Here is a 27636-nt window from a genome sequence, read left to right as displayed (position 1 = left end):
CAAGTGATATCTTGCAACATGCCTACTCTCTAATCTAACTCAATAGCTAGAGCCATGCAAATCCGTGGATATCCACTTTATATCTGCAGGTATCCAATGCAGATATCCATGGCTCATTTTTGCAGATACAGCTGTGGATGCAGATACAAATTTTGTATCTAGAATCCTGCAAATTTGCTTTATATCTGTGGGTATCTGCATCTGTGGATGCAATTATCCACAGCTCATTTTTGCAGATAAAGATGCAGATGCAAATACAGAATTTTGTAATCTGTGCAAGACTCTATCAATAGCAGTAACTTGGGTGAAGATAACTCTGCAGTCAAGACATGTCCGAAGAGCTTCTGAGAACCAGTTATAATCTGACCTGCCTCGGCATTAATATGCTTAGTAGAAATTTTGCTTCTATGCATGTCTGTGATTTGGAAAGTGAACTGTTTTATGGATCTATACTTAGACATATATCCTAATACTATTGAAATCAATGGGAGTCTTTCCAGTGACTTCAACAGGCTTTGGATCAAACCCATAAAAATCACTCGGGTATAGAACAATGCTCACAATAGGGACTGCCAAATTGATCCTTACACTTTAAGAAGTTTTGCATGCATATTTTAAGAATAATTATAAGCAATAGAGGTATGTGAATAATTGACAACAAAATTGAGTGTCAAAGTTTGCAAAATTTTGCACTGTAATGTGAATTTAAAAATCTATATTTCAAAAAATTAGTGGACCAACATGGGTCTTGGGTCTGACCTTTTCTCTTCTTGAGCTACGTCATATAACTGAGATTAGAAAAGAAAGACAGAAAAGTCTTTTACCAAGATATTTGTGGGATGCAAATTACAGTATGTACACAATATCAAGTGCATATGAACAAGTGAAATGTTAGAATCTCACCAACAATATTTTGCTGTTTTTTCACAGCTTTAATAATATCACATTTCATATTCTGTATTTACTTGTCTTTGAGGTCTAACTAGCCAGCTGTGGTTCCTGTAGAACAGGAGTGGGCAATAAAATGGCAGCGGTTCACCAGGATTAGCGTCTGATGGGTCAGTGCTTCTATATTTACCTGCACCTTCGCAGGTACAGGTGATCGCAGCTTCCATTGGCCAGGAATCGTGATCCGCAGCCAATGGGAGCTACAATCCCCCATGCCTTCAGCGGTACAGGTAAATACGGCAGTGTCGGGGCCCACCAGGGGCTAACCCTGGCAGACTGGATCCGCCCGTGGGCCAGTATTTGCCCACCCCTGCTTAAACACTGCTTACACATTTAAATATGGTAGAAAAGAGGGAGGTGCTGCAGAATCTATGTAGAGCTGACCTTTCCACCAAGAAATCAGCATTTGGTGAAAAGAAAACAGTTGTTATACCAGGGGTATTCTGGTTCGTACTGGGTACCATATTTACAGTGAGCACATAGGCTGAAAGGAGTTAGAAGAGAGAACAGAATTTGGGAATATAATACACTGCTGAATGAGTATATGTGGTATTTAATTTCTTTTATCCTAGAGAATCCCAGCCCTACTGCTTCACTCTGCAGCTGCTCTGTCTGCTTCTTTTTCAGCTTCCTCTTAAACTTCTTATTGTGTTGCAATGAGCAGGAGGAGCAGTAAGAAAAGAAGGCAGGAGGAAGCAGCTGTTCTACATTGCTGCTCATCAGTCACGAGAGTAGTCAGTGGAGGTAGAGGATAAAACTGAAAGGAAAGTAATTTTTCCCAAAACTGTCTATACCCTGCACAATGATAGTTTCCTTGTGTCTCAGGTCCCATGCTTTGGTTATGCCAAGAGAATTCAAGTGGAGGGCAAGCCAGCCAATTACTCTCTCAGGATAAAAAGTTCTCATCTGAGCAGCTCCACCCCATGTAGCAGTGCATGTTTTGTAAATTAGGAAGTAAGGTAGCTGTCCCGATTGCATTTTCTCTAATCCCATGTTTATTTGCAACTTCCTAAAGCTTGATTCTTATCTCTGTCTTACACTCAGTGTGTCAGGTAGGAGTCTCTCCTGAGATCAGAAATAAGTTCTTGGGGCTATTATTTCTGTGTCTCTGAACATGCTGCAAAAAGTACTGTATCAGTTCACAAAAGGGTTGACAACCTTCCAAGATTGTCCCGGAATATCCAGGAATTGAAGATTAATCTTTAATGAAAGATTATGTCATGTGATAAAGCCTCCAGGAATACATCCAACCAAAATTGGCAAGTCTATTCTGCAACTAGAAGAGTGTAAAATTTGGGGGACCAGAATTCCCTTCCCAATTACAAATTAGCATTGCCCCTATTTATAAAGCATGTTGAGAATCTTATTTAATATATAATTGTTTGTTTATTATGAATGAGAGAGATAATTTATTTTATGAGTTCAGATCTCCACTGCTCATATGTCGATTGGGTAGAATTAATTAGCTGACTCAAGGTCAAGAGAGGTCTGACTGGTTAGAGTAGCTAATATCTAAACTATCAGGGCAGGAGCAAAATCAATGATATTATTTTTGTCTTTTTTAATGCATACAGCAAATTTTCCACTTTCTTGTCTCATAAAAGGGATCTATTCATTTTTTTAAAAAACTGTTCTCATTCTTCCATGTTCTACCCTTAATTATGGTATTGTATGTAACAGAGTTTGACTCTAAATTGTGTCATTTTATATACCAACATTCCCACCAGCTGTTCTCACATACTTAAAATGATGCAGTTAGAATCAAAATTAAACCAAGCAACTATCAACTTTATCCAATGTTTTTTGCTGACTGTACATCTACACAACACTGATTGAGGCCCTGATATTCCAAACACGCACACAAATGATTTTATGAATGAGAGTAGTCACATTCTGGTCAATAGTTATAGTTACTGATGTAAAGTTATTCACATGAAACTGTTGGCAGGATTGGGACCTAAACATCCAATATCCTGTCCCAGCATGCCCTGGACCCAGTGTAAAATGTGGGCAGCTTTTAGGGATGAACACTTCATTTGTTCCAAATTTGTGGTAGGACAGCACATCCACAATGTTCATTCTGAAAGATACTCCAAGCTACGTGGAATCTGAATGAACTGTACTGCTGTGCTTTGTTGGGTGGTTAATTAATAACTGTTTGGACTTTGGAAGTGACTTGGTAATGCCTGGTTGTTATGCTGATGCAATGCTCATGCAATGTATGTAGTATACCATCACGTGATTTTCTGTTTGTCTATGAAGATTTTAAAAACCAATCATCGAGCTAGAGTCCATCATAAAACAATACATAAATAGACAGACCCATTTATAATTGCTGCCACTTTTCAGGCCATGTTTACATACCACTGGAAGAGTGGATGCACTCAGTCAGTAAATGATGATTTAAACTTTTATATTATTTGTACTATAATGGACTTTGTGCTATGGAACATCAAACTGTTTATTATGGGCACAGTTTAAATTTATAACTTTTTAAATTGAAGTAGCATCTGTATCATCTGAAAATGATTGGCTATGCCAAGGTAGTGTGTAGAATCTAAAATTACTAAGTAACTAGTCCTCTTCTGGAATGTATAGTGCTCACCAGCCAGGGCAAGATAGACTCAGGTTACAGAAACAACTTAAAAAACAACAAATAGTCTCGTAGCACTTTAAAGACTAACAAAACATGTAGATGGTATCACGAGCTTTCGTGGGCACAACCCACTTCTTCAGATGACCAGAGTGTTGGAAGTCCAGAACCAAGAATAAATAAGGGATGGGGAAGAGGATATTGGGTAGATAAGTTTCAAAGGGATAGCAGAGCCTGTCTGTAACAGGAAAAACTTAAAAAATAACAATAGTCTATTAGCACCTTAAATACTAAATAGTTAAAAGAGGCTGATAAGAACCATTAGTTTGCACTAGGAAAGGAAGAGTACTAACACCAGATTCTACACAGACATCAAGAACCATTAGCACCTTCATTGTTTGGTTGGTTGATAATGTGCGAGCCATCCAATATCACAATTTAGACCATTTGCATGAGAATTTGTGATGGCGCTTCGGGGTTCCCCCGACTCCTGCACCCCCGTAGTGGCACGAACAGACTCCACCAGCCAGTAGAATAGAGGGAGTTTATTGCTTCTCCGGGATACAACACGGCATAGATGTAAACTGGTTACAGGGCAGGCCTAGGATGCCTCAGTCCCCCTTGAGATGGGGGAAGACTGGGCCCCTAAATCCCAGCCCCTTGCTTAGGCTGGTTTCTCCATGATACCAGACAGAAAAACTGCCTCTCCTCCAGCCCTGCCCCCCAGACAACAGTTGGTCTACTCCTTCCTCACTTTGTCTCTGTCCCTGGGAGACAACCTGCCGGACAGGTTGAGACCCTTGCCTGGTGACTCATCCGCTGTCCTGTTGGGCCATGCTACAAATAACCGCAGTGGAGGTCACCCATTGCCCAAGCCCAGCAACCAGCAAGGCACCCCCATACCACACTGGGTTACAGAGCAGACAGCACGCCTCCACTATGTCACGGAGTTAAATTTGAGAATGAAGTGGAGTTCCAATCCTTCCCTGTGTATTTGGCTTGTGGAATTGGTCTGAAACAAAACGACAACTTGTAGATCCCTTAATGAGTGTCCAGGGAGGTTAAAGTGTTCCCCAACAGGTTTTTCTGTTTTCATGTGTGTCTTTAAATTGTGTATTTTTCTTGTCTATTGTCAACTCTTTTTGGTTTTCATTCTGTAATGTAAGTGGACTGAGTCCCATTGAAGTATTATTATCTGCATAGCAGAACAGTAAGTAGGGAACATATGTTATCCAGGATGCTTTTCTCAGGTTTGGTGCTCGGGGAGCAACTAGGAATCTCTAGGAAGAATAACGGCGAGTAGCATAGCAGTAAGGAAAGTATATGTTTAGTAGGGCTACACTCACATTATTCTATCCATGTTCAAAAGCTTCAGGGAGTAGCCAAGTTAGTCTATAACTAGAAAAACTTAAAACACAACTGATAGTCTTGCAGCAACTTAGAGACAAACAAAAATATAGATGGTATCATGAGCTTTGGGGGTCAGTCCAGTTTTCAAATAAATAGCACAGAGAGGGGATTGGAAGGAAGACGAGGAAAAAGGAGAAAAAAAGGAAAAAGAAATTGTTAATGAGAGTGCCCATGCTATATGAAGCTGATGAGAATACTTAGTATTTTAAGTACCCTTTGTTTGTTTTTTATGTCACTAGGATGTAGAATGTAGCGGGCCATCCAGCCAATGTCTTTGTTTAGACTTATGTTGTATGAATCAAACTTGTAAATTAAGTTAAGGTCTGTAGTTTCCCTGTTGAGCTGGCTTTTGAAATTGATTAGAAAAATACAGTGACTTTGAGATCCATTACAGTTTCTACAAGAAAGAATTAATGGACACAAATCAGCTATCCAAAAAGGCAACACACAGAAACCTGTTGGGGAACTTTTTAATTTGCCTGGACACTCATTAATGGATCTTAAAGTCACCATATTATTTCAAACCAATTAGAGGTGGATTGTATGAGCAAGGACCCTGTCTACCACTGATATCTTTGAAATTGCTTTTAAGTCTTTGCAGCTACACAATACTGAGTTAAGACTTTAAGAATCAGTGCCAATGGTATCAGTGCTATCAGAATGGGCTTATAGAAAATAACTTGTCGCATTTGGAAGATAAGCTGTAGTAATGATAAATATAGGAATTATGTAACTAGATGAGATACTTGGTGTGCTCATTTATATGCCAGTATCCAGAATTTTCAAGCATATTAGTTCTATTTCATAGCAATACTGGTACCTGAGATCCAGGAATGAGGAAAAACAGATCTGATGGGCTTGTAGTGTAGGTGCATTGAGTCCGGGTCAGAAAGCAATGTAAATTATTGTATAGGAGTGTCATTACAAAGGGGATCAAATCTTCATTTTTGTAAGCATTGACTAGAATAGTAGAATGTTCTTGCACTGACTTTTAATATCAAAAAAGACTAGTCAAAGACAATAAGAAGTACATTCCCAGAAAAACTGCAGTTTCCAAGATGAATTCTAAAAGTCTGGTTCCACATAAAAATCTTACAAAGGTGTAATGAAGGATTTTGCCACCAGACTTCTATATATTTTTGTATATTTTAGAGTGATCAGGATTGCTTGGTAAGGGCACAACCAGACAAAATGCATTTTAGTATGGTTAAATGTAAATTTACACATGTAAGATCAAAGATCTGTTCTAAAGATTTGGGGATCATAATGAGTAATCATGAGCTCCCAATGTGACACTGTGACCAAAAGGACTAATAAAATCAATGAATGCGTAAACAGGAGTAATAGGAGTAGAGGTTTTTTTACTTCTGTATTTGGCACTGATGCAACCCCTGCTGAAACACTGTGTCCAGTTCTAATGTCCTCAATTCAAGAAGGATGTTGGTAAATTGGAGAGGGTTAAGGGAAGAGCCACAAGAATGATTAAAGGATTAGAAAACAAGCCTTATAAACTCAAGGAGTTTAATCTATTTAGTTTAACAAAGAGAAGGTTATGGGGGATTTGATTACAGTCTATAAGTTTCTATATAGGGAACAAATATTTTAATAATGAGAGAATCAATCTAGCACAGAAAGCTATGATATGATCCAGTGGCTAGAAGTTGGAGGTAAACTTCAAACTGGAAATAATCTGTTTATTTTTAACAGTAAGGGTAATTAACCATTGGATTCTCCATCAATGGCAATTTTCTAACCAAGATTGGATATTTTTTCTAAAATATATACTCTTTTGGGGAATTATTTTGGGGAAATTCTTTGGCCTGTGTGGTACAAGAGATCAGGCTAGGTGATCACAGTGATACTTTCTGACCTTGGAATCTTTGACCTATCAATTTTTGTAGATCTGATGCCAAAAGGAAAATTGAAGACTTAAATGGAAACTTCGGTATTATGTAGAATTGAGTCAGAAAAATAAATGCCAAATAGAAATCTGTAGCACCTTATAATTATTTATTATTTTATTTTGCCTTAATAAGAAGAGGATCAAATATTCTTCGCTTGAAGAAATAATAATACCTCGCTTTGAAATATGTCTACATATGTAACACAATAGAATAGCACTGAAGACAGATATCTCACAAATTTTAGCTGTTCTTTATACACATTTCCTTCTCCCCTCTCAAATTGTGTTTTTCCACCCAATTTCACAATTACACAATTAATGTTTAAATTACTTCTTTGGGATTTAGTAACTTTGGCTATGTCTAAACTACATCCCCTTTTCGAAAGAGGGATGTAAATTAGAGAGATCAAAATTGCAAATGAAGCCGGGATTTGAATTTCCCATGCTTCATTTGCATAATGGCGGCTGCGCGGTCTTTCAAAAAGGACTTTTCAAAAGTAAAACCACTGTCTAGATGCGGTTCTTTCAAAAAAATCCCTTTTTCGAAAGATTCCGTACTAATTTTTTGAAGAGTATGGGATCTTTCGCAAAAGGGGTTGTTTTTTTCAAAAGAACCGTGTCTAGACAGTGGTTTTACTTTTGAGAAGCCCTTTTTCGAAAGACCGTATGGCCACCATTATGCAAGTGAAGCGCAGGAAATTCAACTCCTAGCTTCATTTGCAATTTCGATCTAATTCACATCCTTCTTTCGAAAGGGGGATGTAGTTTAGATATGCCTATAGGATTGAAGTCAATGGATTGAATACCTGAAAGATAAAAAAGCATGTAAGGAATTATACCTCTCTGTGTTTCTTACTTTACTTGAGGTGAATAATAGATAATTACTTATGTGTGAGAAAATTAAAGGAAGAGAGAGGTGAAATGTCACGGGGCAAAAGTAAATATTACCAAATATTTGTAGGAAAATGCATTCTCTGTTTTCCCTAAATAAACTAATACAGTCCTCGCTAAATGATGCATGTACTTTATTTAAATAATTTTGCCTCAAGACAGACGTTCCTAATATAAATTTGTAGCAGTCACTTGTCCACTTCTTTCATCACATCTTCTCATGGGGCCTCACATCTGTTTATTCTGAAATAGATTGTTTCCAGATCATAGAAAAAGAATTTCTCTGGCATTAGATGTTCTAATTTTGTTTTCAAATTCACTTATTCTAGTTGGGTGTTTTTAACAGGCAGGTTCGTTGTTATAATCTGAATTGAATTTATTCTAGTTTACAGCATACTGCTTTTTCTTATTAATAACTTACTTGAGTTTCAAAAAATCTTTAATCCTTTTAATATCTCAGTGTAACAGAAGATGCCATTTACAAGATAGTCGATGTAATACTGTTTTGACTATTTGTAACACTTACTAGGACTAGTAAAATAAGCATGGCGGCATATGAAGTAATATAAATGTGAACATACTGTGTCTGTCTATAGAAAAAGTATTATACAACTACAAAATAAACGTTTAAGGGTAATATGTTATTGGATGTAAATTATTGAAATACGTGTTAAAGGAGTGACTTTATTAGCAATCTTTCTGAACTTTGAATTCAGATAGTAAAAACACCTGTGGAACTAAGAGACAAAATCTTTAATAGAAATTTTTTGAGTGAAAATCAGATCTGTGTTTTAAAAGAAATGGCTTTCCTTACATTATTTAAAAAATTATCCTCTCCAAAGCCCAAAACTCAAGGAAGTGGGTTCCTAGCAAGTGTAAGAAAGCTGCAGGAGTTACTTGCCTGTTCTGCAAACCAATTTGAATGTTAGAAAGTTAATTTGAGTCTGTGGGTTTTTCTGGATTTTAACCCAAAAGCAAAACCATTACGTTTACTGATGTGTGTTTGCACTTTTTCTGTCACATTCCGTGGGTTTTTTTAACAATGGCTTATGTGTTTATAGTCTTTCAGTAACAGTGTGTATAGAAAGGACACATGACACTCAATCCCATTTTCACTTTTATTTTTAGCCATTTGTTATTTACGACATGAACTCCTTAATGATGGGTGAAGATAAGATCAATTGCAAACACGTGACTCCTCTGCAAGAGCAGAATAAAGAAGTGGCAATTCGCATCTTCCAGCGGTGTCAGTTTCGCTCAGTGGAGGCTGTGCAGGAGATCACAGAATTTGCCAAAAGCATTCCAGGTTTTGTGAACCTTGACCTGAATGACCAAGTAACTCTCCTGAAATACGGTGTCCATGAGATAATATATACGCTGCTGGCCTCACTGATGAATAAAGATGGAGTTCTCATATCCAATGGACAAGGATTCATGACACGGGAGTTTCTGAAGAGCCTGAGAAAACCTTTTTGTGACTTTATGGAGCCCAAATTTGAGTTTGCAGTGAAGTTCAATGCACTGGAACTAGATGACAGTGACCTGGCCATATTTATAGCTGTAATTATACTCAGTGGAGGTAAGCTCTGCATTATTTAATACACAATTTTACATAATAAGGTTCATAGGTGTGCACACAGGGTGTGCCGGGTGTGCCCAGGCACACCCTAATGTCTCGGACTGGCTAGCAGCTGCTGGAGGAGGAGGAGGGGGATTTGAGACAGGGTACCACAACCCGTCAGGAGAGCAGAGGAGGGTGAGGGATTGGGGGGCAGCAGGCACGAGGAGAGCTGATGGAGCAAGGGGAGATTTGGCAGTAGAAGGAAAAGGTAGTGGTTTGTAAGAAATTTATTAATAACAGTGGTACTTCCAAACAAGCCCATGAACTCAGTACTGGTGCACAACACAAAATTAATTCTGCTCATGGTAGGAAACTCTTAGAGGGAACACTTCCCCCAGCCTCTCTGTTAGTGTTAATGTCACACACATTGAGTTAATGCAACTGCAGGATAGTTGCATAAGAGGGGTTTGGGGGGGGGCAAACTAATTCCTATTGATAGGAGGATGGTGGGAAAAGTCCTTAGAGGGGGTCACATGACACCTTTTACTTCTGGTCATGTGTCCGTCTTGCCCCGAGAGTGTTACCTCCAGAGGTGTGGCCAATGGGAGTCGGTGTGTGGCCAATGGGGATCAGGGGCGTTGTTAACAGGGGTCAGGGGCATGGCTAATGGGGGTCAAAGTACATTTAAAAGAAATTCTTCGGGTGCACATCCTAATGAAATGTGCTGCACACGCCTATGATAAAGTTGCTACTTTTAACTCCTGTGAAAACATGACAAAGGATCAGTACTAAGAGATAGAGATCAAATTGCTTAAATGTAGCCTTTGATCACTTCTCTAGGGACTTGATATTCCTTGCCTTTATTCAGTCTCAGTCACAAACTGTCAATGCAAATGTGCTATTGTTATTGATTGAGCTGGACATGCCTGCTGAATCAGCAGTATTTTTCATCTTTAAAAAATTACAGAACTATCTTATTTAAAACAGGAAGGGTGGGATTCTTGCCAGCAAAGCCATAGAAAAGTCACCCTACTGTAAACAGAATTCTTTTATACTTACAATTTGCTTGTGCAGCCTTTTTATTTTATATTAATAGCTTGGATTCAATAAGAATTTCCAATGAATATGTACTTGGCATTTGAACTTTCAGGAATGTATGGTTATTTGAATTTAGTCTATGATATTGACCCCTATTGGGTTTTGTTGACTTTAAAAGGAAAAAAAATGAATGAGTTACTCAAGAAATTAAAAACCTGTAAACATTAGAGAAAAAATATGCCCTCGTGGTCTTAATGTAAAATTACTTTCTGGCATTCTGTTTCATTCAGGGAAAATGTCACAACATGTTCTATTAGACTAGCCAAATCCACCTCAGACAAGTACAACTCTTCTCATGAAAATGCTTAAAAGCAATGAATGGTCCTGCATCACCGTAGAGACTAACAAAAAATGGAGATGGTATCATGAGCTTTCATAGGCACAACCCACTTTTTCATTCATTGTTTTTTAAGTTTTTTTTCAGTTACAGACTAACACGGTTATCCCTCTGAAACTCTTCTCATGAGAGTGCTTGAGTGAGACTTTCAAACAAATGGATCCCTGAGGACTTTGAATTAATTAAATGAAGTAGAATATGATATGACTATATTTTTGGTTGGCTATGGGGGATGGAATTATACAAACTTAAAAAGACCTTCCAGAAAGTGAGCCAGTAGAGTCTGCATTTTCTGATATTACAGAAAAGTTAACAGATGAGATACAGGTCTTTAAAATCTCTCCCATTTATGATTGAGAAAAGGGAACTCATAATATGTAGCTGCAAAACTGGATATTTTTGGACTTTTTTTTTAATTAGAGGAAAGTATGAGGTAAGTCATACATTTTGCGTGTCGGGAGGATAACAACCCACCAAGAAATGTTATCTTCTGTGAACCAGATTAATCAACCAATAATATTTTTTCTTATATGAATAATCTGAAGTCAGAGATTTTCAAATATCATTAATTAGTTTTAATTAGTTCAGAACCTCATCTAGTCACTATACACACAAATTCTATGGTTTTCTGATATGAAAACAGATTTTGAAGGTGATGTCCTTCTACTTGCTTTCAAGACTATTTGAAGATAAGGAAGACGATGTTTTGAAAAAGCTTAACCCTTATCCAAGACAATGAGGATTTACTTCCTACTTGAGGATAGCTCTAGAGTCAAATTGTACCTATAACAAACAAATTATTACAATCTCTGTTCCAACTGAAGTTGAGATGAATATGTTCCGTGGGAGTGCAAGAGGAACAGTGTTCCTTGTTTGCTGTAAGTAATTTAATACAGACAAGTCTGATGAAGTATGGAAAATGAAATCCTAATTTTGGATGCTGATGTGTCAGTGGAAAGTTAGCCTAATCAAACTCTGAAGAATCCAAAATAAAATGAGTTCTAAAACCACTACACCTTTATTCAGAGGCCACTGACTCAAAGAATACTGTAATGTTAAAGCCACCTCAAAAGTCTTTTGGGTATAAATAGCATTACCCTAAAGGGGGAAAAAACTAGCGACTGTTCTCAGAAACTTAGAAAAACACTCCAGCTAAATGGTTTGCTTCTGTGTAATCCTAGGGAAATAACATTGGATCCACACTCTCTCCTTAAGTAGTACCTCTTATATCCATCTGAAACATTACACAGGAAAAACTTCTGTTTGTGTAATGAAATCATTTGGAATTTATCAGTTTCTCTAAAACATCTAAATTTTTTCAGACTGAAACAGCAAAAATGTCCAAATGAAAATGAGAGAAATGACAAATTGACCATAAGGGTGTGACAAATTAAACAACCTCTGAAGTCACATACTTAAGTTCTAACTGAGCCATTAAAGCACAGTGGGCCAGCTCATTCAGTTTCAATAACTTCACATGTTGCACTGTGGTCATTATTATAATGCTAAACAGCTATTCTTAATGTGCTTTTATACATTTTGTTTAAAAAGATATTGAAAAGGTTTAATTCAGGCAAAAAAAAATAATTGCATTAAAGGTGCTGCTGAGACAGAGTTGCTGTTCCTGGGCAACTGAATAATCACCATTTCTTAAAGGAGGCATTTTTATTGTTAGCAATGTAACATTTTCGTCAGAGCCTTTGTTAAGATACTGTAGTTTTGAGAAATGCATTCTTGTAAAATTAGATTTAGAAAAATGTTTTCAGGGAGGTTTCTTCTCCCCACTTCCTGTCATCACCTGACATCTAGCCCATATATCCTCAGCTTCTGTGAATGGTCACAGATCCAGTGAAGTCAATGCTAAAAACTGTCCCAAACTCTTGCAGGCCATTAAAAACAAGAACTCTAGGAAGATAGATGTATTTGCTATTCTGTGATACCCAAGCAACCCTGGCCTCAATACATAAATGGTTGAGCTATTTCACAGCATTACTAATAGTAATGCAGAGAAGCTGAGCAGTGTGTTTGAAGGAAGTGCTTGATCTGAGAGGAAGCAGCATGTAGAATATATATGATTTTCAGCTATTCCATAAAGATGTTTCTTCATGCAGTATTTTCTTTCTTTAAAAAAACAATCCTGTAAATAAGTTTGAGGAGTGCCGTATCGATAGCCCAAGATCTTAATCTTCAGAACAGCTATGGCATTGGTTATGCAGACTTTCCCCTGTTGCCCTGCCAATGTGCTGCAATGCTGGCCTAGAAAGGCTACTTCTAATGGGAAAAACTAGTTCGGGCTTTATACCCATTCAGTCCTTAAACCGGCTATCAACAACGGCAAATTTAAGAAACCATTTCTCTGGGAAAGGGATTTGACTACATGTTCACTTCATTATCTTTCAAGTTAGAAACCTATTGCTTGGAATCATATCAAAAGAGTAAAATCCCACATATTATAATTTCCGATAGAAAATTATGTTTGAAAAGCTCATTGTGATGGGTGTGATCACAGAGGTCCCTTTGAGGCTGTCACCCAAGGTGTGTCTACACTGCATCCGCAGCTTGAAATAAGCTATGCAATTTGGTACTGTCTACACAGCACTTATTTTCAAAATAAATTGCTATTCCAAAATGTCCCTTACTCCTCGTGGAATGAGGTTTACAGGGACATCGGAATAGCGTTATATTTTGAAATAACAGGCGCGGTCAAAAGACGCTGAATACTTATTTCGGGATACCATAGGTAGTGTAGTGTAGACATAGCCCCAATGTGCTGATCAAACCACTGCCCTATCTACTTGTCCTCCAGGGTGCCCCACCACTCTAGTCTTCCCCAGCAGAGCAACACAGACAATGAATCAGCTCAGCTCTGGGATTGCTTAGTTATGGGGATTTGACAGCATTCTGGATCACTGCCCTCAAAAGGGACCAAACCCCCATGTAAATCTGTCTTACTCTGTATAAAAGTTGTACACAGAGAAAGTTCATAAGGTTCACTCTCTTTATCAATGAAAAGATAAATATGCACAGTGGTTGCTCCCCTCAGCTAATAATTATTTACCTTGGGTTTGATAATAAAGAAAAATGTTTTATTAAGTATAAAAAGTAGGATTTAAGTGATTGCAAATGAAAACAGACAGATCAAAGCAGGTTATTAATCTAAAATAAACAAACGATGCGAGTTAATTCTAATACACTAAGGCTTTGTCTATACTGCAGGGTTTTTGCGCAAGAAGCTTTTTGCAGAAGAGATCTTCCGCAAAAACTTCTTCAACAAAAGCGTGTCCATACCCCAAAAGCGCATCACAAAAGCAATGTGCTTTTGTGCAAGAGAGCGTCCACACTGTATGGACGTTCTTGTGCAAGAAAGCTCTGATGGCCATTAACAGAATGGCCATCAGAGCACCTGTGTTTTTTCTGACAGTCTCTTTTTGCTCAAGAAACCCCTACCGAGCGTTCACACATGCCTCTTTGTACAAGACCTGTAACGCAAAAAGGAGTTTTTCCTCATGGGGAGAGGAATAACTCTACTAGCAAAAGCCCTCTGTTCCGTCCATTTACTGTGGGGTTTTTTTGTGCATAAACGTGCTTGAGGTGTGGACGCTTTGCTAGTTTTTGCGCAAAAATGGCTGGTTTTGCACAAAAACCTTGTAGTGTAGGCATAGCCTAAGAGAGATTGCTGCAAATATATTTCTCACCCCTCTGCTTCTCTTTTCTCTGGCCTGGATCTGTCTAATAGCTTCTTATGTATTCTCTTAGGATAGGGAGGCAGTCTTCAAAAGCCAACCAAAGAATCTTTTATTGCTTTCTATTCCTTAAATAGAATTTCCCCAGGGTGGGAATCATAGAATACTAGGACTGGAAGGGACCTTGAGAGGTCATCAAGTCCAGTCCCCTGCTCTCATGGCAGGACCAAGTACTGTCTAGACCATCTCTGATAGACATCCATCTAACCTACTCTTAAATATCTCCAGAGATGAGGATTCCACAACCTCCCTGGGCAATTTATTCCAGTGTTTGACTACCCTGACAGGTAGGAACTTTTTCCTAATGTCCAACCTAAACCTTCCTTGTTGCAGTTTGAGCCCATTGCTTCTTGTTCTATCCTCAGAGGCCAAGATGAACACGTTTTCTCCCTCCTCCTTATGACACCCTTTTAGATACCTGAAAACTGCTATCATGTCCCCTCTCAATCTTCTCTTTTCTAAACTAAACAAACCCAATTCTTTCAGCCTTCCTTCATAGGTCATGTTCTCTAGACCTTGAATCATTCTTGTTGTTCTTCTCTGGACCCTCTCCAATTTCTCCACATCTTTCTTGAAATGCGGTGCCCAGAACTGGACACAATACTCCAACTGAGGCCTAATCAGCGCAGAGTAGAGCGGAAGAATGACTTCTCGTGTCTTGCTCACAACGCACCTATTAATGCATCCCAGAATCATGTTTGCTTTTTTTGAAACAGCATCACACTGTTGACTCATATATAGCTTGTCGTCCACTATAACCCCTAGATCCCTTTCTGCCATACTCCTTCCTAGACAGTCGTTTCCCATTCTGTATGAGTGAAACTGATTGTTCCTTCCTAAGTGGAGCACTTTGCATTTGTCTTTAATAAACTTCATCCTGTTTACCTCAGACCATTTCTCCAATTTGTCCAGATTATTTTGAATTATGACCCTATCCTCCAAAGCAGTTGCAACCCCTCCCAGCTTGGTATCATCTGCAAACTTAATAAGCGTACTTTCTGTGCCAATATCTAAATCGTTTGAGTCTCCCCATCTCTATGGAAACATACCAGATTCAAGATGGATTCCATCACCCTGATTCCATGCACCAGATGGCATGACTTTGTAGAACCAAACACTGTTTGGGCTTACAGGAAAAACAAAGCCATTTACAGACTGTTACCTTGAACACTGGGCCATTAATGCCCTCCCTTAAGTACCACTAATGGTTTTTACTAGACATTCTAGATCAGTGTTTCTCAAAGTGGTCCGTGGACAAACTCTGAGACCTGGTCTACACTAGGGAGTTATTATGAAATAATTCCCCTTATTGCAAAATAACAAGCAGAGCATCCACACTACCAAGCCGGTTATACCAAAATAAGGGGCTGGTCACTTTGAAATAACAGCTTCTGCTTTCCACAAGGAATAACGCTATTTAAAAATAGTAATTTAAAAATAACTACTCTCCAGAGTCATTCAGAGGAATTACTCCCCAGTGCTTCCTGGGATTCTCAGTCCAAGTAGTTTATCCACATTAAGTGAACCTGCCTTGGATTAATTTCAAGACTTCCCTGTGGATACACTGTTGTGGATACACTATTTTGAAATAAACTTTAAAAACAACAAATAGTCTGGTAGCACTTTAAAGACTAAAAAAAATGTCGCTGGTATCATGACCGGTCATCTGAAGAAGTGGGCTGTGCCCACGAAAGCTCATGATACCATTGACATGGTTTTTTTTAGTCTTTAAAGTGCTACCAGACTATTCGTTGTTTTTTAAGTTTATCCTATACAGACTCACTCAGTTACCCCTCTGAATATTTTGCAATAAATTATTTCGAAATAATAACTCACAAAATAACTATTTCAAAATAATTTCCTCGCATAGATATGCCCTGTGAAAGCTCCTACTGGGCCGCTCCAATTTGTTTACTTACCAGCTCCGCAGCCAGGGAAGCTTGTCGCTCCTATTGGCTGCGGTTCTCCATTTGCAGCCAAAGGAAGCTTCAGGAAACACTTTGAGAAACACTGTTCTAGATTAATAATCAGGTCTACACTTCATATTTCTAACTTTGCATGCAAGAATGATACATGCACACAAATAGAATATGAAAGAATATATTAAGTGCAAAGTTAGAACAATGTTTTTTTTTAAAAAGCACATACTTAGTTATAACATCTATACCATATGTGTCTTCAAATTGATTTTTCTTAGTTTACTGGTCAAATCAAGTTTTATTCATTAGCAGTTTGAGCATGTACATCTGGATATATAAACTCATGCATCCTCAGTAAAATGACAGCTTCTGCATTGCTGGCATGGGGCTCCGAGTGCCACTGTGGCCATCATGCTCTAGGGCAAATGCTCCTTTTGCCTCCTCACCTCCTCTCCTCAGTGGTCCTGATCACTAGTGATAATGCACAGCCACAAAGAAGCTTGCTTCACTCTCAGACCCTACTGTGAGTTTGTAGGGCTGAATATTACAGAAATATTGTCGTCTTGTATTGCAAATAGAGATGCATTAAAGCAGGATCCTTGTGATTCAAATTCCTTGATTCAGAGTGTATCCATATTCTGTAGTGAGTCTGAGAGAAAGCCCTGACTGGGGAGAGAACATACACCAACAAGCTATCCATGTGGGGATAAACTGGGATGAATTGTGCTGTTTGTGTAGGAAAGAGCAGGGAGTCTATCAGAAGATGGGGAGAAGACAGGTCTCACTCAGAAGAAGGAAATGCTAGAAACTTTGGAGAATGCAAGCCTTTTTAAAATTGAATTTGACAAATCCAGTTCTGCTTATAAATTTGACAGATTTCTTCAGGAACTCTCTGAGGCTGTTGTCACTGCATGCTTCTTTCGGAAGAAGCTTTTCCGGAAAAGATCTTCTGGAAAAACTTCTTCCAAAAGAAAGCGTCCACACTGCAAAAGTGCATTGAAAAAGCGATCTGCCTTTTTAGAAAGATAGTGTCCATTCAGTGTGGACGCTATCTCCCATTTCAGCTGTGATTACTATGGACGGAGTGGCCACCAGGGCACCTGTGCTTTTTCCTCTTTCCTTTTCTTTCGAAAGAACTTCCTCTTCCCCGTGCACACATGCCTTTTTCCGAAAGATCTCTTTCACGAAAAGCCTTCTTCCTCATAGAATGAGGATTACCAATGTCAGAAAAGCCTCTCTGTTCTTTTGATTTTCTTTTGGAGGAACATGTTTGCAATGTGGATGTAATTGAAGTTTTTTCAGAAAAACAGCCGTTTTTCTGAAAAAAAACCCTCTAGTGTATACAGGTAGTCCCCAGGTTACATGGATCCGACTTACATCGGATCCCTACTTACAAACAGGGTGAGGCAACCCCGCACTAGCTGCTTCCCCCCAGCAGACCAGGAAGACGCGAAGCTAGCGCCCCCTCCCTCCCCCAGCAGACCAGGGAGACGCGGAGCGGCTTTTCTCAGCGGACCCCTCAGCTTGAGAATAAAGGACTGAGGGAAGTGAGGTGTGGGAGAATAAAACTGAGCTCTGGAGAAATGTTTGGCTAGAGTTTCCCCTACAATATGTACCAGTTCCGACTTACATACAAATTCAACTTAAGAACAAACCTACAGTACCTATCTTGTATGTAACCCGGGGACTGCCTGTACATACCCAGAGACAGAATATATGGGTCATTTGGTCATTTTTGCATAGTCATTCCTCTGACTATAGATGATCCTTAGCCAGGATTGCCAGCCCTCCAGAATTGTCCTACAATTTCCAGGAATTAAAGATTACTATTTAATTTAAAGGTATGTCATGCGATGAAGCCTCCAGAAAAATGTCCAACCAGAATTGACAATCACAGCCTAAGCAGTAAGTCTGGTTACAGATCCCAGCTCCACCACTTAATACCCCACAAATTTGAATCTGGGAATTTATGTATCTAGATCAGTGGTGCTCTGCCTTTTTTAATTCGCAACCCCCAGAGCTGGGAAAATTTTGGTTGAGCCAAAAAAAAAAAAGAACCGGCACTGGGAACATTTTGTTGCAGAGCCTTTAATTTAAAGCGCTGGTCCGCTTCCCTGGCAAATTAGTCAAAACAATAGTTAAGAATACAGTTGTTAGGCATGTAGAAGAACATAATTTGTTGGGCAAAAGTCAAAATGGTTCCTGTAAAGGGAAATCGTGTCTTACTAATCTATTAGAGTTCATTGAAGGGGTTAACAAACATGCGGACAAGGGGGATCCGGTAGATATAGTATACTTAGATTTTCAGAAAGCCTTTGACAAAGTCCCTCACCAAAGGCTCTTGTGTAAATTACATTGTCATGGGATAAGAGGGAAGGTCCGTTCAGGGATTGAGAACTGGTTAAAAGACAGAAAACAAAGGGTTGGAATAAATGGTAAATGTTCAGAATGGAGAGGGATTACTAGTGGTGTCCCCCAGGGGTCAGTCCTAGGACTAATCCTATTCAACTTATTCATAAATGATCTAGAGAAAAGGGCAAGCAGTGAGGTAAAGTTCGCGGATGATACTAAACTGTTCAAGATAGTCAAGACAAAAGCTGACTGTGAAGAACTTCAAAAAGATCTCACAAAACTAAGTGATTGGGCAACAAAATGGCAAATGAAGTTTAATGTGGATAAGTGTAAAGTAATGCACACTGGAAAAAACAACCCCAACTATACATATAATATGATGGGGGCTAATTTGGCTATGACTAATCAGGAAAGAGATCTTGGAGTTATCGTGGATAGTTCTCTGAAAACGTCCACACACTGTGCAGCGGCGGTCAAAAAGTCAAATAGAATGTTAGGAACTATGAAGAAAGGGATAGAAAATATGACAGAATATCTTACTGCCCCTGTATAAAACTATGGTACACCCACATCTTGAGTACTGTGTACAGATGTGGTCTCCTCACCTCAAAAAAGATATTTTGGCCTTGGAAAGGGTTCAGAAAAGGGCAACTAAAATGATCAGGGGTTTGGAACAGGTCCCGTATGAAGAGAGGCTAAAGCGACTGGGACTTTTCAGTTTGGAAAAGAGGAGACTGAGGGGGGGGATATGATAGAGGTCTATAAAAATCATGAGTGGTATGGAGAGGGTGAATAAAGAAAAGTTATTCATTAGGTCCTATAATATAAGGACTAGAGGACACCAAATGAAATTAATGGGTAGCAGGTTTAAAACTAATAAGCGAAAGTTCTTCTTCACACAGCGCATAGTCAACCTGTAGAACTCCTTGCCAGAGGAGGCTGTGAAGGCTAGAACTAGAACAGAGTTTAAAGAGAAGGCAAATAAATTCATGGAGGTTAGGTCCATAAAAGGCTATTAACCAGGGGGTAGTAATGATGTCACTGGCCTCTGTTTGTCAGAGGCTGGAGATGGATGGCACGAGACAAATCGCTTGATCACTGTCTTTGGTCCACCCTCTCCGGGGCACTTGGTGCTGGCCACTGTCAGTAGACAGGCTACTGGGCTAGATGGACCTTTGGTCTGATCCAGTACAGCCATTCGTATCTTCTTCTTATGTTCCCCCACCCCTGTCAGGCGCCAAGCCAGGAAAAAAAATGGCGGCCAGCCTGGTGCTTCGACCCCCAGGAGGTTGCGACTCACAGATTTTGAACCTCTGATCTAGATCCAGACTCTGTTCATCTGAATGTATTCAGACCTAGTCTTCTAGTCCAGGGGTTCTCAGGACATGTGTGTTCTCATACTTTTTCCTAAAATATTTAATTAGCTTTTGGAAAATCAAATATATATGCACATATACACTTCCGAATCATTGTCATTTATTTATTACTAGCAAGGAAGTCTGTTGTGAAAAGTGGTATTAACAAACATACAAGTATCATTTTTCACAGTGGCTCATTTAATCAGCCTTATTAAATGACATATTAAGCCCTGGAAAGAGGGCTGGAGGAAGAGGTAGGGCAGAGGTCACCAACCAGTAGATCAGGATCTACTGGTAGGTCTTGGAGACTCTGACAGGTGCTCCTGACTAGTTTGGCCAAGAGGCTATCAAACGCTGGCACTTCAGTCGCTCCTCCACCCACTATCATGCTGCTCCTGCCCTCTGCCTTGGACCTGCCCCCCGAGAGCCTCTTGCTTGCTGTGCAGGGTGTGGGAGGGAGAACTGCTTCCAAAGTGTGTTAGTTTGGCTGTGTCTAGACTACATCCCTCTTTTGACAGAGGGATGTAAATTAGACATGTCAAGATTGCAAATGAAGCGGGGATTTATATATCCCATGCTTCATTTGCATAATCGCGTCATGGCACTTTTTTGAAAAAGCACCATTTCAAACGTAAAACCACTGTCTAGACGCGGTTCCTTCTAATACGGCAGACTTTTTCGAACAATCCTGTATTTCTCAAAAAATGAGGTTTACAGGATCTTTCGAAAAAGCCTGCAGTTTTCGAAAGAACTGCGTCTAGACTGCAGTTTTACTTTCAAAATGGTGCTTTTCTGAAAGAGCACCATGATGCGATTATGCAAATGAAGCGCAGGATATTTAAATCCCCGTTTCATTTGCAATTTTGACGTGTCTAATTTACATCCCAGCGGGATGTAGTCTAGACACAGCCTTTGGGTTTTTGACTGGTCTGTGCATTTCATAATTTTTATTTCTCTCTTATGCTTAAATTCATTTCTTTGAGTAGTGAGTTCTAAAACGCCTAACGTGTTGTGGCTTGAGTCAATATCCCTGTGGTAATTGCTGCTCCTGGAAGTGGCTGACATGTTCCTGCAGCCCCTAAGAAAGGCAGAGCAGGGGGTCTCCACATGCTGTCTTTGCCTGCAGACCCCACTCCTGCAGCTCCCATTGATCAATAACAGGGAACCGTGGCCAGTAGAACCTGTGGGCTCAGGGCCTGTAGATGAGGGGCAGCACATGGCACCATGGAGCCATCGTTGTACATTCCAACTGCTTTCAGGAGTGGGGCAGGGCCAGGGCAGGAGTAAGCCGCTTAACCCCACTGCTCCACCACCCAGAAGCCATCTCAGTTAAATGGGGCCCAGCCAGAGCCTGCTTCCTGAATCCCTGTCCCAGCCCTGAACCTCCCCCTACACCCAACCTCTGCCCCAGATGTGAGTCCCCCTGCACCCAAACTCTTTCCCAGAGCTTGCACCCTGAACCCCCTTCTAGACTCCAATTCCTCATCCTGGGCTAAGCCTGGAGTCCCCCTCACACTCCAAACTCCTTGGCTCAAGACCAGAGCCTACACCCCAACTCCTTACCTCAGCCTGGTGAAAGTGAGTGAGGGTGGGGGAAGAAGGGAGGATGGAGTGAGCAGGGTGAGGCCTCAGAGAAGGGTTGGAGCAGGGGCAGGGCCTCAAAGAAGGGACAGGAAGGAAGCCAGGCAAGCATATTTGGGTTTGAGGTAGATCTTACATTGAAAAAGTGATCTTGTAGTTAAAAAGGCTGGAGACCACTGCAGTAGGGTTTCTGGAGCCTGAAGCCCTGTGGTCAGGGCCCAGAGCTCCATGGCCAGAGGATATGGTCCAGGGATGGAGTCTAAAGCCATGTGGCCAGAGCTTGGGGCCTGCCACTGTGTTGCCTGAGCCCAGGGATGGAGCCTGAAGCCCCATGACTAGAATCTGCTGCCTGAGCCCTATCCGGGAAGGTAAAGAACTCACTAGTTGCCTGCTCCTATAGCGTTGTGCCCCGGGTTACTCCAAAGGGAGGCAGGGCCCAATATCTCTGCTGCTGGCCACAGTAACCAACCCCAAGGCAGTATATCCAGGAACAACAGGGAGGAGGTGGGGCTCAGCTTTGCCCTTACTCATAACAGCCCAGGATGCTGTTGCCACAAGAAAAGCTCCTGGTGGCCACATTTGAGAAATGCTGTCCCAACGGGGTTTTCAGGCAGTTTGTGAGCCTTGACCACTTCTTCTTAGTTGTTAAATCATTACACCACAAGCTGAAAAATTTGCAATCTCCTCACAGAATATTACCAAGAAGGGTTCTAGCATTGACCATTGTTAAAAAAAAAAATCACCCTTGTTGTAATTATGTTAGAACAATGAGATACTTTCTAATCAGACCAACAATAGCAGCAGGGGCGGATATAGGGCAGGGCGAACGGGGCGGCCGCCCCGGGCCCCGCGCTTAAAAAAGCCCCGCGTATGCGCTGTGGCGCCACCGCGCATGCGCATGGCGTCACAGCGCATGCGCCATGGCAAAGGGGGGGCCCCGCGGAGTTATGCTGCCTGGGACCCCGCAAAACAGTCATCTGCCCCTGAATAGCAGATCACTACTATGAGCTTTGAACCAAAAACTCGATGAGTGTACTGCATGTTACAGACTGATAAATAAAACTTGAACTGCTGAGTCATTTCTGCCTCTCGGGCAGAAGTAGCACAAAAAAGTATTAAATCAGCCATTATGTCACTTTATGTATTTTATTATATTTTGATTGTGGAATATGTATGTAAACTCTAAATGACCTTAACTAATGATAGTTGTTACAGACATAAGAACTAATGTAATTTTGAATGCTAGCATAAAACAAAAGCATGCAGATGGACATTTTGTGAGGGATAACAGAAAATATAATTAATTTTAAAGATAATCAAGCCCAAAAAAGGCTTTCAAATGTGTAAAACCTATTTTTGTCTAAGAAAAAGTTAAGTATAACTTTAAACAGACACAAAAGGGTATAAATTTGGGGGTTATTTAAAAAAAAGTTCTACAAATCTCAGAACATTAATTAATTTTTTTCTTCAATAATTGGAAACAGTTTATTTGGATTTAAACATTTTCATGCAGTGTTTCCAAATCAAATGAAATATTATTGGGTTTTATACATTAGCACAAGGCTAACCAATAATAAAAAAAAGTGAAAAAGTTACCTCCTTTCTTTCTACTGTCGTCTATGAAAGTGCTGTTGCTAGGACTGAACTCTCTCTCCCGCTGCTTAATATATTCCCTCTTCAAATCTATATTCTGGCCTTTAGCTCAGAGGTCTGAAAAAACATTCCCCTGAGCAGCATATGCACTGATGTGCACAGCACTATGCCGGTAGGAGATGCTCTCCAGCTGACATAGCTACTGCCACTTGTTGGGTTGGTTTTATGATATCAAAGGGAGAGCAGCTACGCAAGCTTCTTATAGTGGCACAACTGTGTTGCTGGCAATGTGGGCCTTATTTTGTACAGACGTTTGCTACTGTTTTTATGTAGCCTGTTGTGAAAGTAGGCAAATACCTGAATGAGTTGATATACACCTGGAAGACCTCTGCATATTCCCAATGCTATTTGTAACCCTGGTTGAGAACCACTAATCTGTGCTCTTTCCAAGGCTCCTAACTAAAGGCCATTTGGGGCTCCCATTTGTATTTTCCACTCTTGTACCTCTTCCATAGGTAGATCTTTATCTTTGTGTTTTGAATGGCCTCCCTTCCCCTACTGATCCCTTCACAAAATCCCATAACTTCTACCCCAGTGAGTGTGGTTAACTTCAAGATGAACAGGTAATATTTGCAGCTTCAGTTCAAGTGTTTCATACATTTCAACAGTAGTGTCTGGTGTCTGATCTAAATGAGCTTCTTGAGACAAAAATGGTGTCATCCTCTATTTGTAGAAGAGCACAGCACACAAAATAATGGCCCATATCCTGAAGTCTGTACTCGGGAAGAATCTACATTGCCTTCAGTAGGACTGGCTTATTGAAAAATAACATTTTATGATTCAGGAGGCCTTTACAATATCCAGGTTCACTGGTCCTCGTTCCAGCGCTTCATTTTAAAGCTGTTATGCTGGAGTTTATGAAGGAGTATAAGGAAAGTGAATAGAAAGCTGGCTAGGTTGTCGGACTCAATGGGTAGTGATCAACAGCACGATGGCTGGTTGGTGATAGGGATCAAGTGGAGTGCTCCAAGCGTCAGTTCTGGGTAGTGCTCCCTCTAAACTGTGTGGCAGTACAGCTTCACAGATGATTAATCAGCCATGCCCAGTCAGAAGCTCAGGGCTCCGTGCACAGAGCTGACTGACTGGGGCTAATTAATCACCTGTGAAGATGTGCTGTCATGTAGCTTAGAACACTGGTTCTGGGTCCAGTTTTGTTCAACATCTTTATTAATGACCCAGGATGAAGGGATGAAATGCACCCCCAGCAAATTAACAAATGACACTAAGTTAGGATTAAGGTAGATATGCTGGAGGGCAGGGATAGGGTCCAGAGTGACCTACACAAATTGGAGGATTGGACCAAGAGAAATCTGATGAGGTTCAACAAAAGGACAAGTTCAGAGTCCTGCATTTGGGATGGAAGAATCCCAAGCATTGTTACAGGCTGGGGATGAACTGGCTAGGTAGCAGTTCAGCAGAAAAGGACCTGGTGATTACAGTGCATGAGAAGCTGAATATGAGTCAACAGTGCGCCCTTGTAGCCAAGAAGGCTAATGGCATATTAGGGAGCATTAGGAGGAATATTTCCAGCAGATCTATAGAAGTGATTATTCCCATTTATTCAGCATGGTGAGGCCACATCTGGAGTACTGCATCCAGTTCTGGGCCTCCCACTACAGAAAGGATGTGGATATATTGGAGAGGGTCCAGCAGAGGGCAACCAAAATGATTAGGGGGCTGGAGCACATGACCTATGAGGAGAGGCTGAGGAATTTGGGCTTATTTATTCTGCACAAGAGAAGAGTGAGGGGGGATTTGATAGCAGCCTTCAACTTCCTGAGAGGAGGCTCCAAAGAGGATGGAGAGAGGCTGTTCTCAGTAGTGACAGATGGCAGAACAAGGAGCAATAGTCTCAAGTTACAGTGGGAGAGGTCTAGGTTGGATATTAGGTAAAACTATTTCACTAGGGCTGTGTCTAGACTGCTTTGGAGGAAACCTGGAAATAGGTTAGTGTGTGGGCCTTATACCAGCTTTATGCAAGATAGGGAGATTCTCTTTACTAAGGCTACGTCTACACTGGCATGATTTTCCGAAAATGCTTTTAATGGAAAAGTTTTCTGTTGAAAGCATTTTCGGAAAAGCGCGTCTAGATTGGCAGGATGCTTTTCCGCAAAAAGCACTTTTTGCGGAAAAGCATCCGCGGCCAATCTAGACGTGGTTTTCCGCAAAAAAGCCCTGATCGCCATTTTCGCGATCGGGGCTTTTTTGCGGAAAAGAAATCTCTGCTGTCTACACTGTGGCCCTTAGTCATGTCTCCCATTGAAGTCATGTTTTTGTTTCAATTAGTTTGCTTTTTCAGCACCAGTCCAAGTTTTTTATATTACCTTCATCTTCCTAAGAAGAATCAGTTACAGATTTTAAAGTAGTATCAAAAACTAGTAGATCCAGTTATCTATATGTCCATTGATGTATTACCCAGTGAAGACTTTGATATTCTTCAAGTATATCTTATTCACTTACTCTTCCTTCAATGATATATGCCAGATCTGGTACAAAATATTCATTGTAATATACTACATTCTCTAATTCTGTAACTAACCAATGCTTGTATCCTTTCTAAAACTATTTTTCCTTGTGAATGTCCTAATAAAAAGGCTGAATCTTTTTTTAAAAAAGGAAATAATCAAGATGTGCCACTTTTAGATAGTGTTTTGGAGAAACCTTTGAGATGGAGGTTTTCTTGTCCAAATCAAAGTTACTATTTTATTCACTAGTTCCTCCTCCCTAATTATCTTTCCTAGATCGCCCTGGTCTGTTGAATGTGAAACCCATTGAAGATATACAAGATAATTTGCTGCAAGCTTTGGAACTCCAACTAAAGCTGAATCACCCAGAGTCATCACAGCTGTTTGCAAAGTTGCTTCAGAAAATGACGGACCTCAGACAGATTGTAACGGAACATGTGCAGCTGTTGCAAATAATAAAGAAAACAGAGACAGATATGAATCTTCATCCACTCCTACAAGAAATCTACAAAGACTTGTATTAATAACCACAAAGGTTTTAATCCACTGACATAATGTACGTTCTTCAAATTGCACTATTTCTTTGAGGGAAAACATTGCGTACCTAAGAAATTACTGTGAAATACCATTTTAAAAAGAGAGAATGCGTTAGTATAGTAAATGTATTTTATGCATATGGTTTATAAAGACACACTTACAATTTCCTTTAATATTAAAAATATCTATATCATGAAATTGTTGGCAGTATTTTCAGAATGAATTTTAACTATCTTATTTCTTAAACAAAATTGCATGTCCAATATGATTAAAACTTCATGAAAGTTAGTTAACCATGCAGTTAAATTTTAAACTTTCATTTTTAAGTCTTCTTTTTCAAACATATCTAGGGGAAATCCATGATACTTCATCTGGCTCTATAAGTGAAATTCAGAAGTTAGCAGCAAAAATAAAAATTGGATCTCAGGTTATTGCAGTTCTTCACGAGAACTCTAAAGACTAAAATTATGCATACTACGCCTGATTACATCTGGACCCATTTTAAGACTCTTTTACACTGGCATTTTCAAATGCAAGTGACATCAGGAAATCACTAGCTGTTTACACGTTTTTAGGGACAAAAAGAAAACTTTTTAGTTAACTTAGTCCAAAAGCAGTCTATGCCATGCAACTGGGGCCGAGACCTATTTCACATGATGCACCATCAGCAAGCAGCATATTCAGTTCAAAGTGCTATGTAAAATAGAAATAAAGAGACTTTTATGAACATCAAGCGGGGTTTGGATGTGTTCTTCAAGTCACAGACCCACAATATAGTCTCCCACTGTGTTAGTTTGTCTTTCAGATGTCATTGTTTCTTGTTGGGAACATGGAAGCTTTGGGCTATACATTACTCATTCACTTTGTTGTATGTTGTCCCCAACGTGTTAGGTAAGAATACACCGAGGACCAAATGTAGAGGCTAGTCTAAACATAGAGTTTGTCTCCACTATGCTTGGGACTGATGCTGCAGCGATCAATCCACCAGCTGATTTATCCTGTCTGCTTAGATGTAATAAATCAATCTTGATTGCTCTCCCGTCCATGCTGGTACTCCACCAGAAAGAGAAAAGTAGTCGGCATCAACAGGAGAGCTGCCTTGCCAACCTTACTCACACAACATGCCATGGTACGTATATAGACTTCAGCTACACTATTTGCACAGCTGAATTGATGTAGATTACATTGACACCGGGGGTTAGTAGACAAGGCCTGAGTTTTTAAGACCTGGTCTATACTAACCAGGCAAGTCAGTTTAAGGTATGTGTAGCTGGATTTGTCTTACCT

The 27636-nt window shown here is 40.0% G+C and overlaps 1 protein-coding gene across 3 annotated transcripts in view; it reads left to right on the top strand.

Moving 5' to 3' along the window:
- The window catches only part of PPARG (peroxisome proliferator activated receptor gamma), a 117359-nt gene extending 90277 nt beyond the window's left edge, over nt 1-27082 (top strand). For all 3 annotated transcript variants that reach the window (XM_075939640.2, XM_075939639.2, XM_075939637.2), the window contains 2 exons: nt 8874-9324; nt 26089-27082. In XM_075939640.2, coding sequence (XP_075795755.1) covers nt 8874-9324; nt 26089-26336 — 699 coding nt within the window. In that variant the 3' untranslated portion in view covers nt 26337-27082. The remainder of the gene's footprint in view (nt 1-8873; nt 9325-26088) is intronic.
- Nucleotides 27083-27636: the final 554 nt, after the last annotated feature.

This window comes from Pelodiscus sinensis, chromosome 11 (genome assembly GCF_052426305.1).
Source record: "Pelodiscus sinensis isolate ZL-2025 chromosome 11, ASM5242630v1, whole genome shotgun sequence".
NCBI classification, from domain to species: Eukaryota; Metazoa; Chordata; order Testudines; family Trionychidae; genus Pelodiscus; species Pelodiscus sinensis.
Note: the sequence above shows the minus strand (reverse complement) of the source record. Positions and strands in the feature narration are given on the sequence as shown.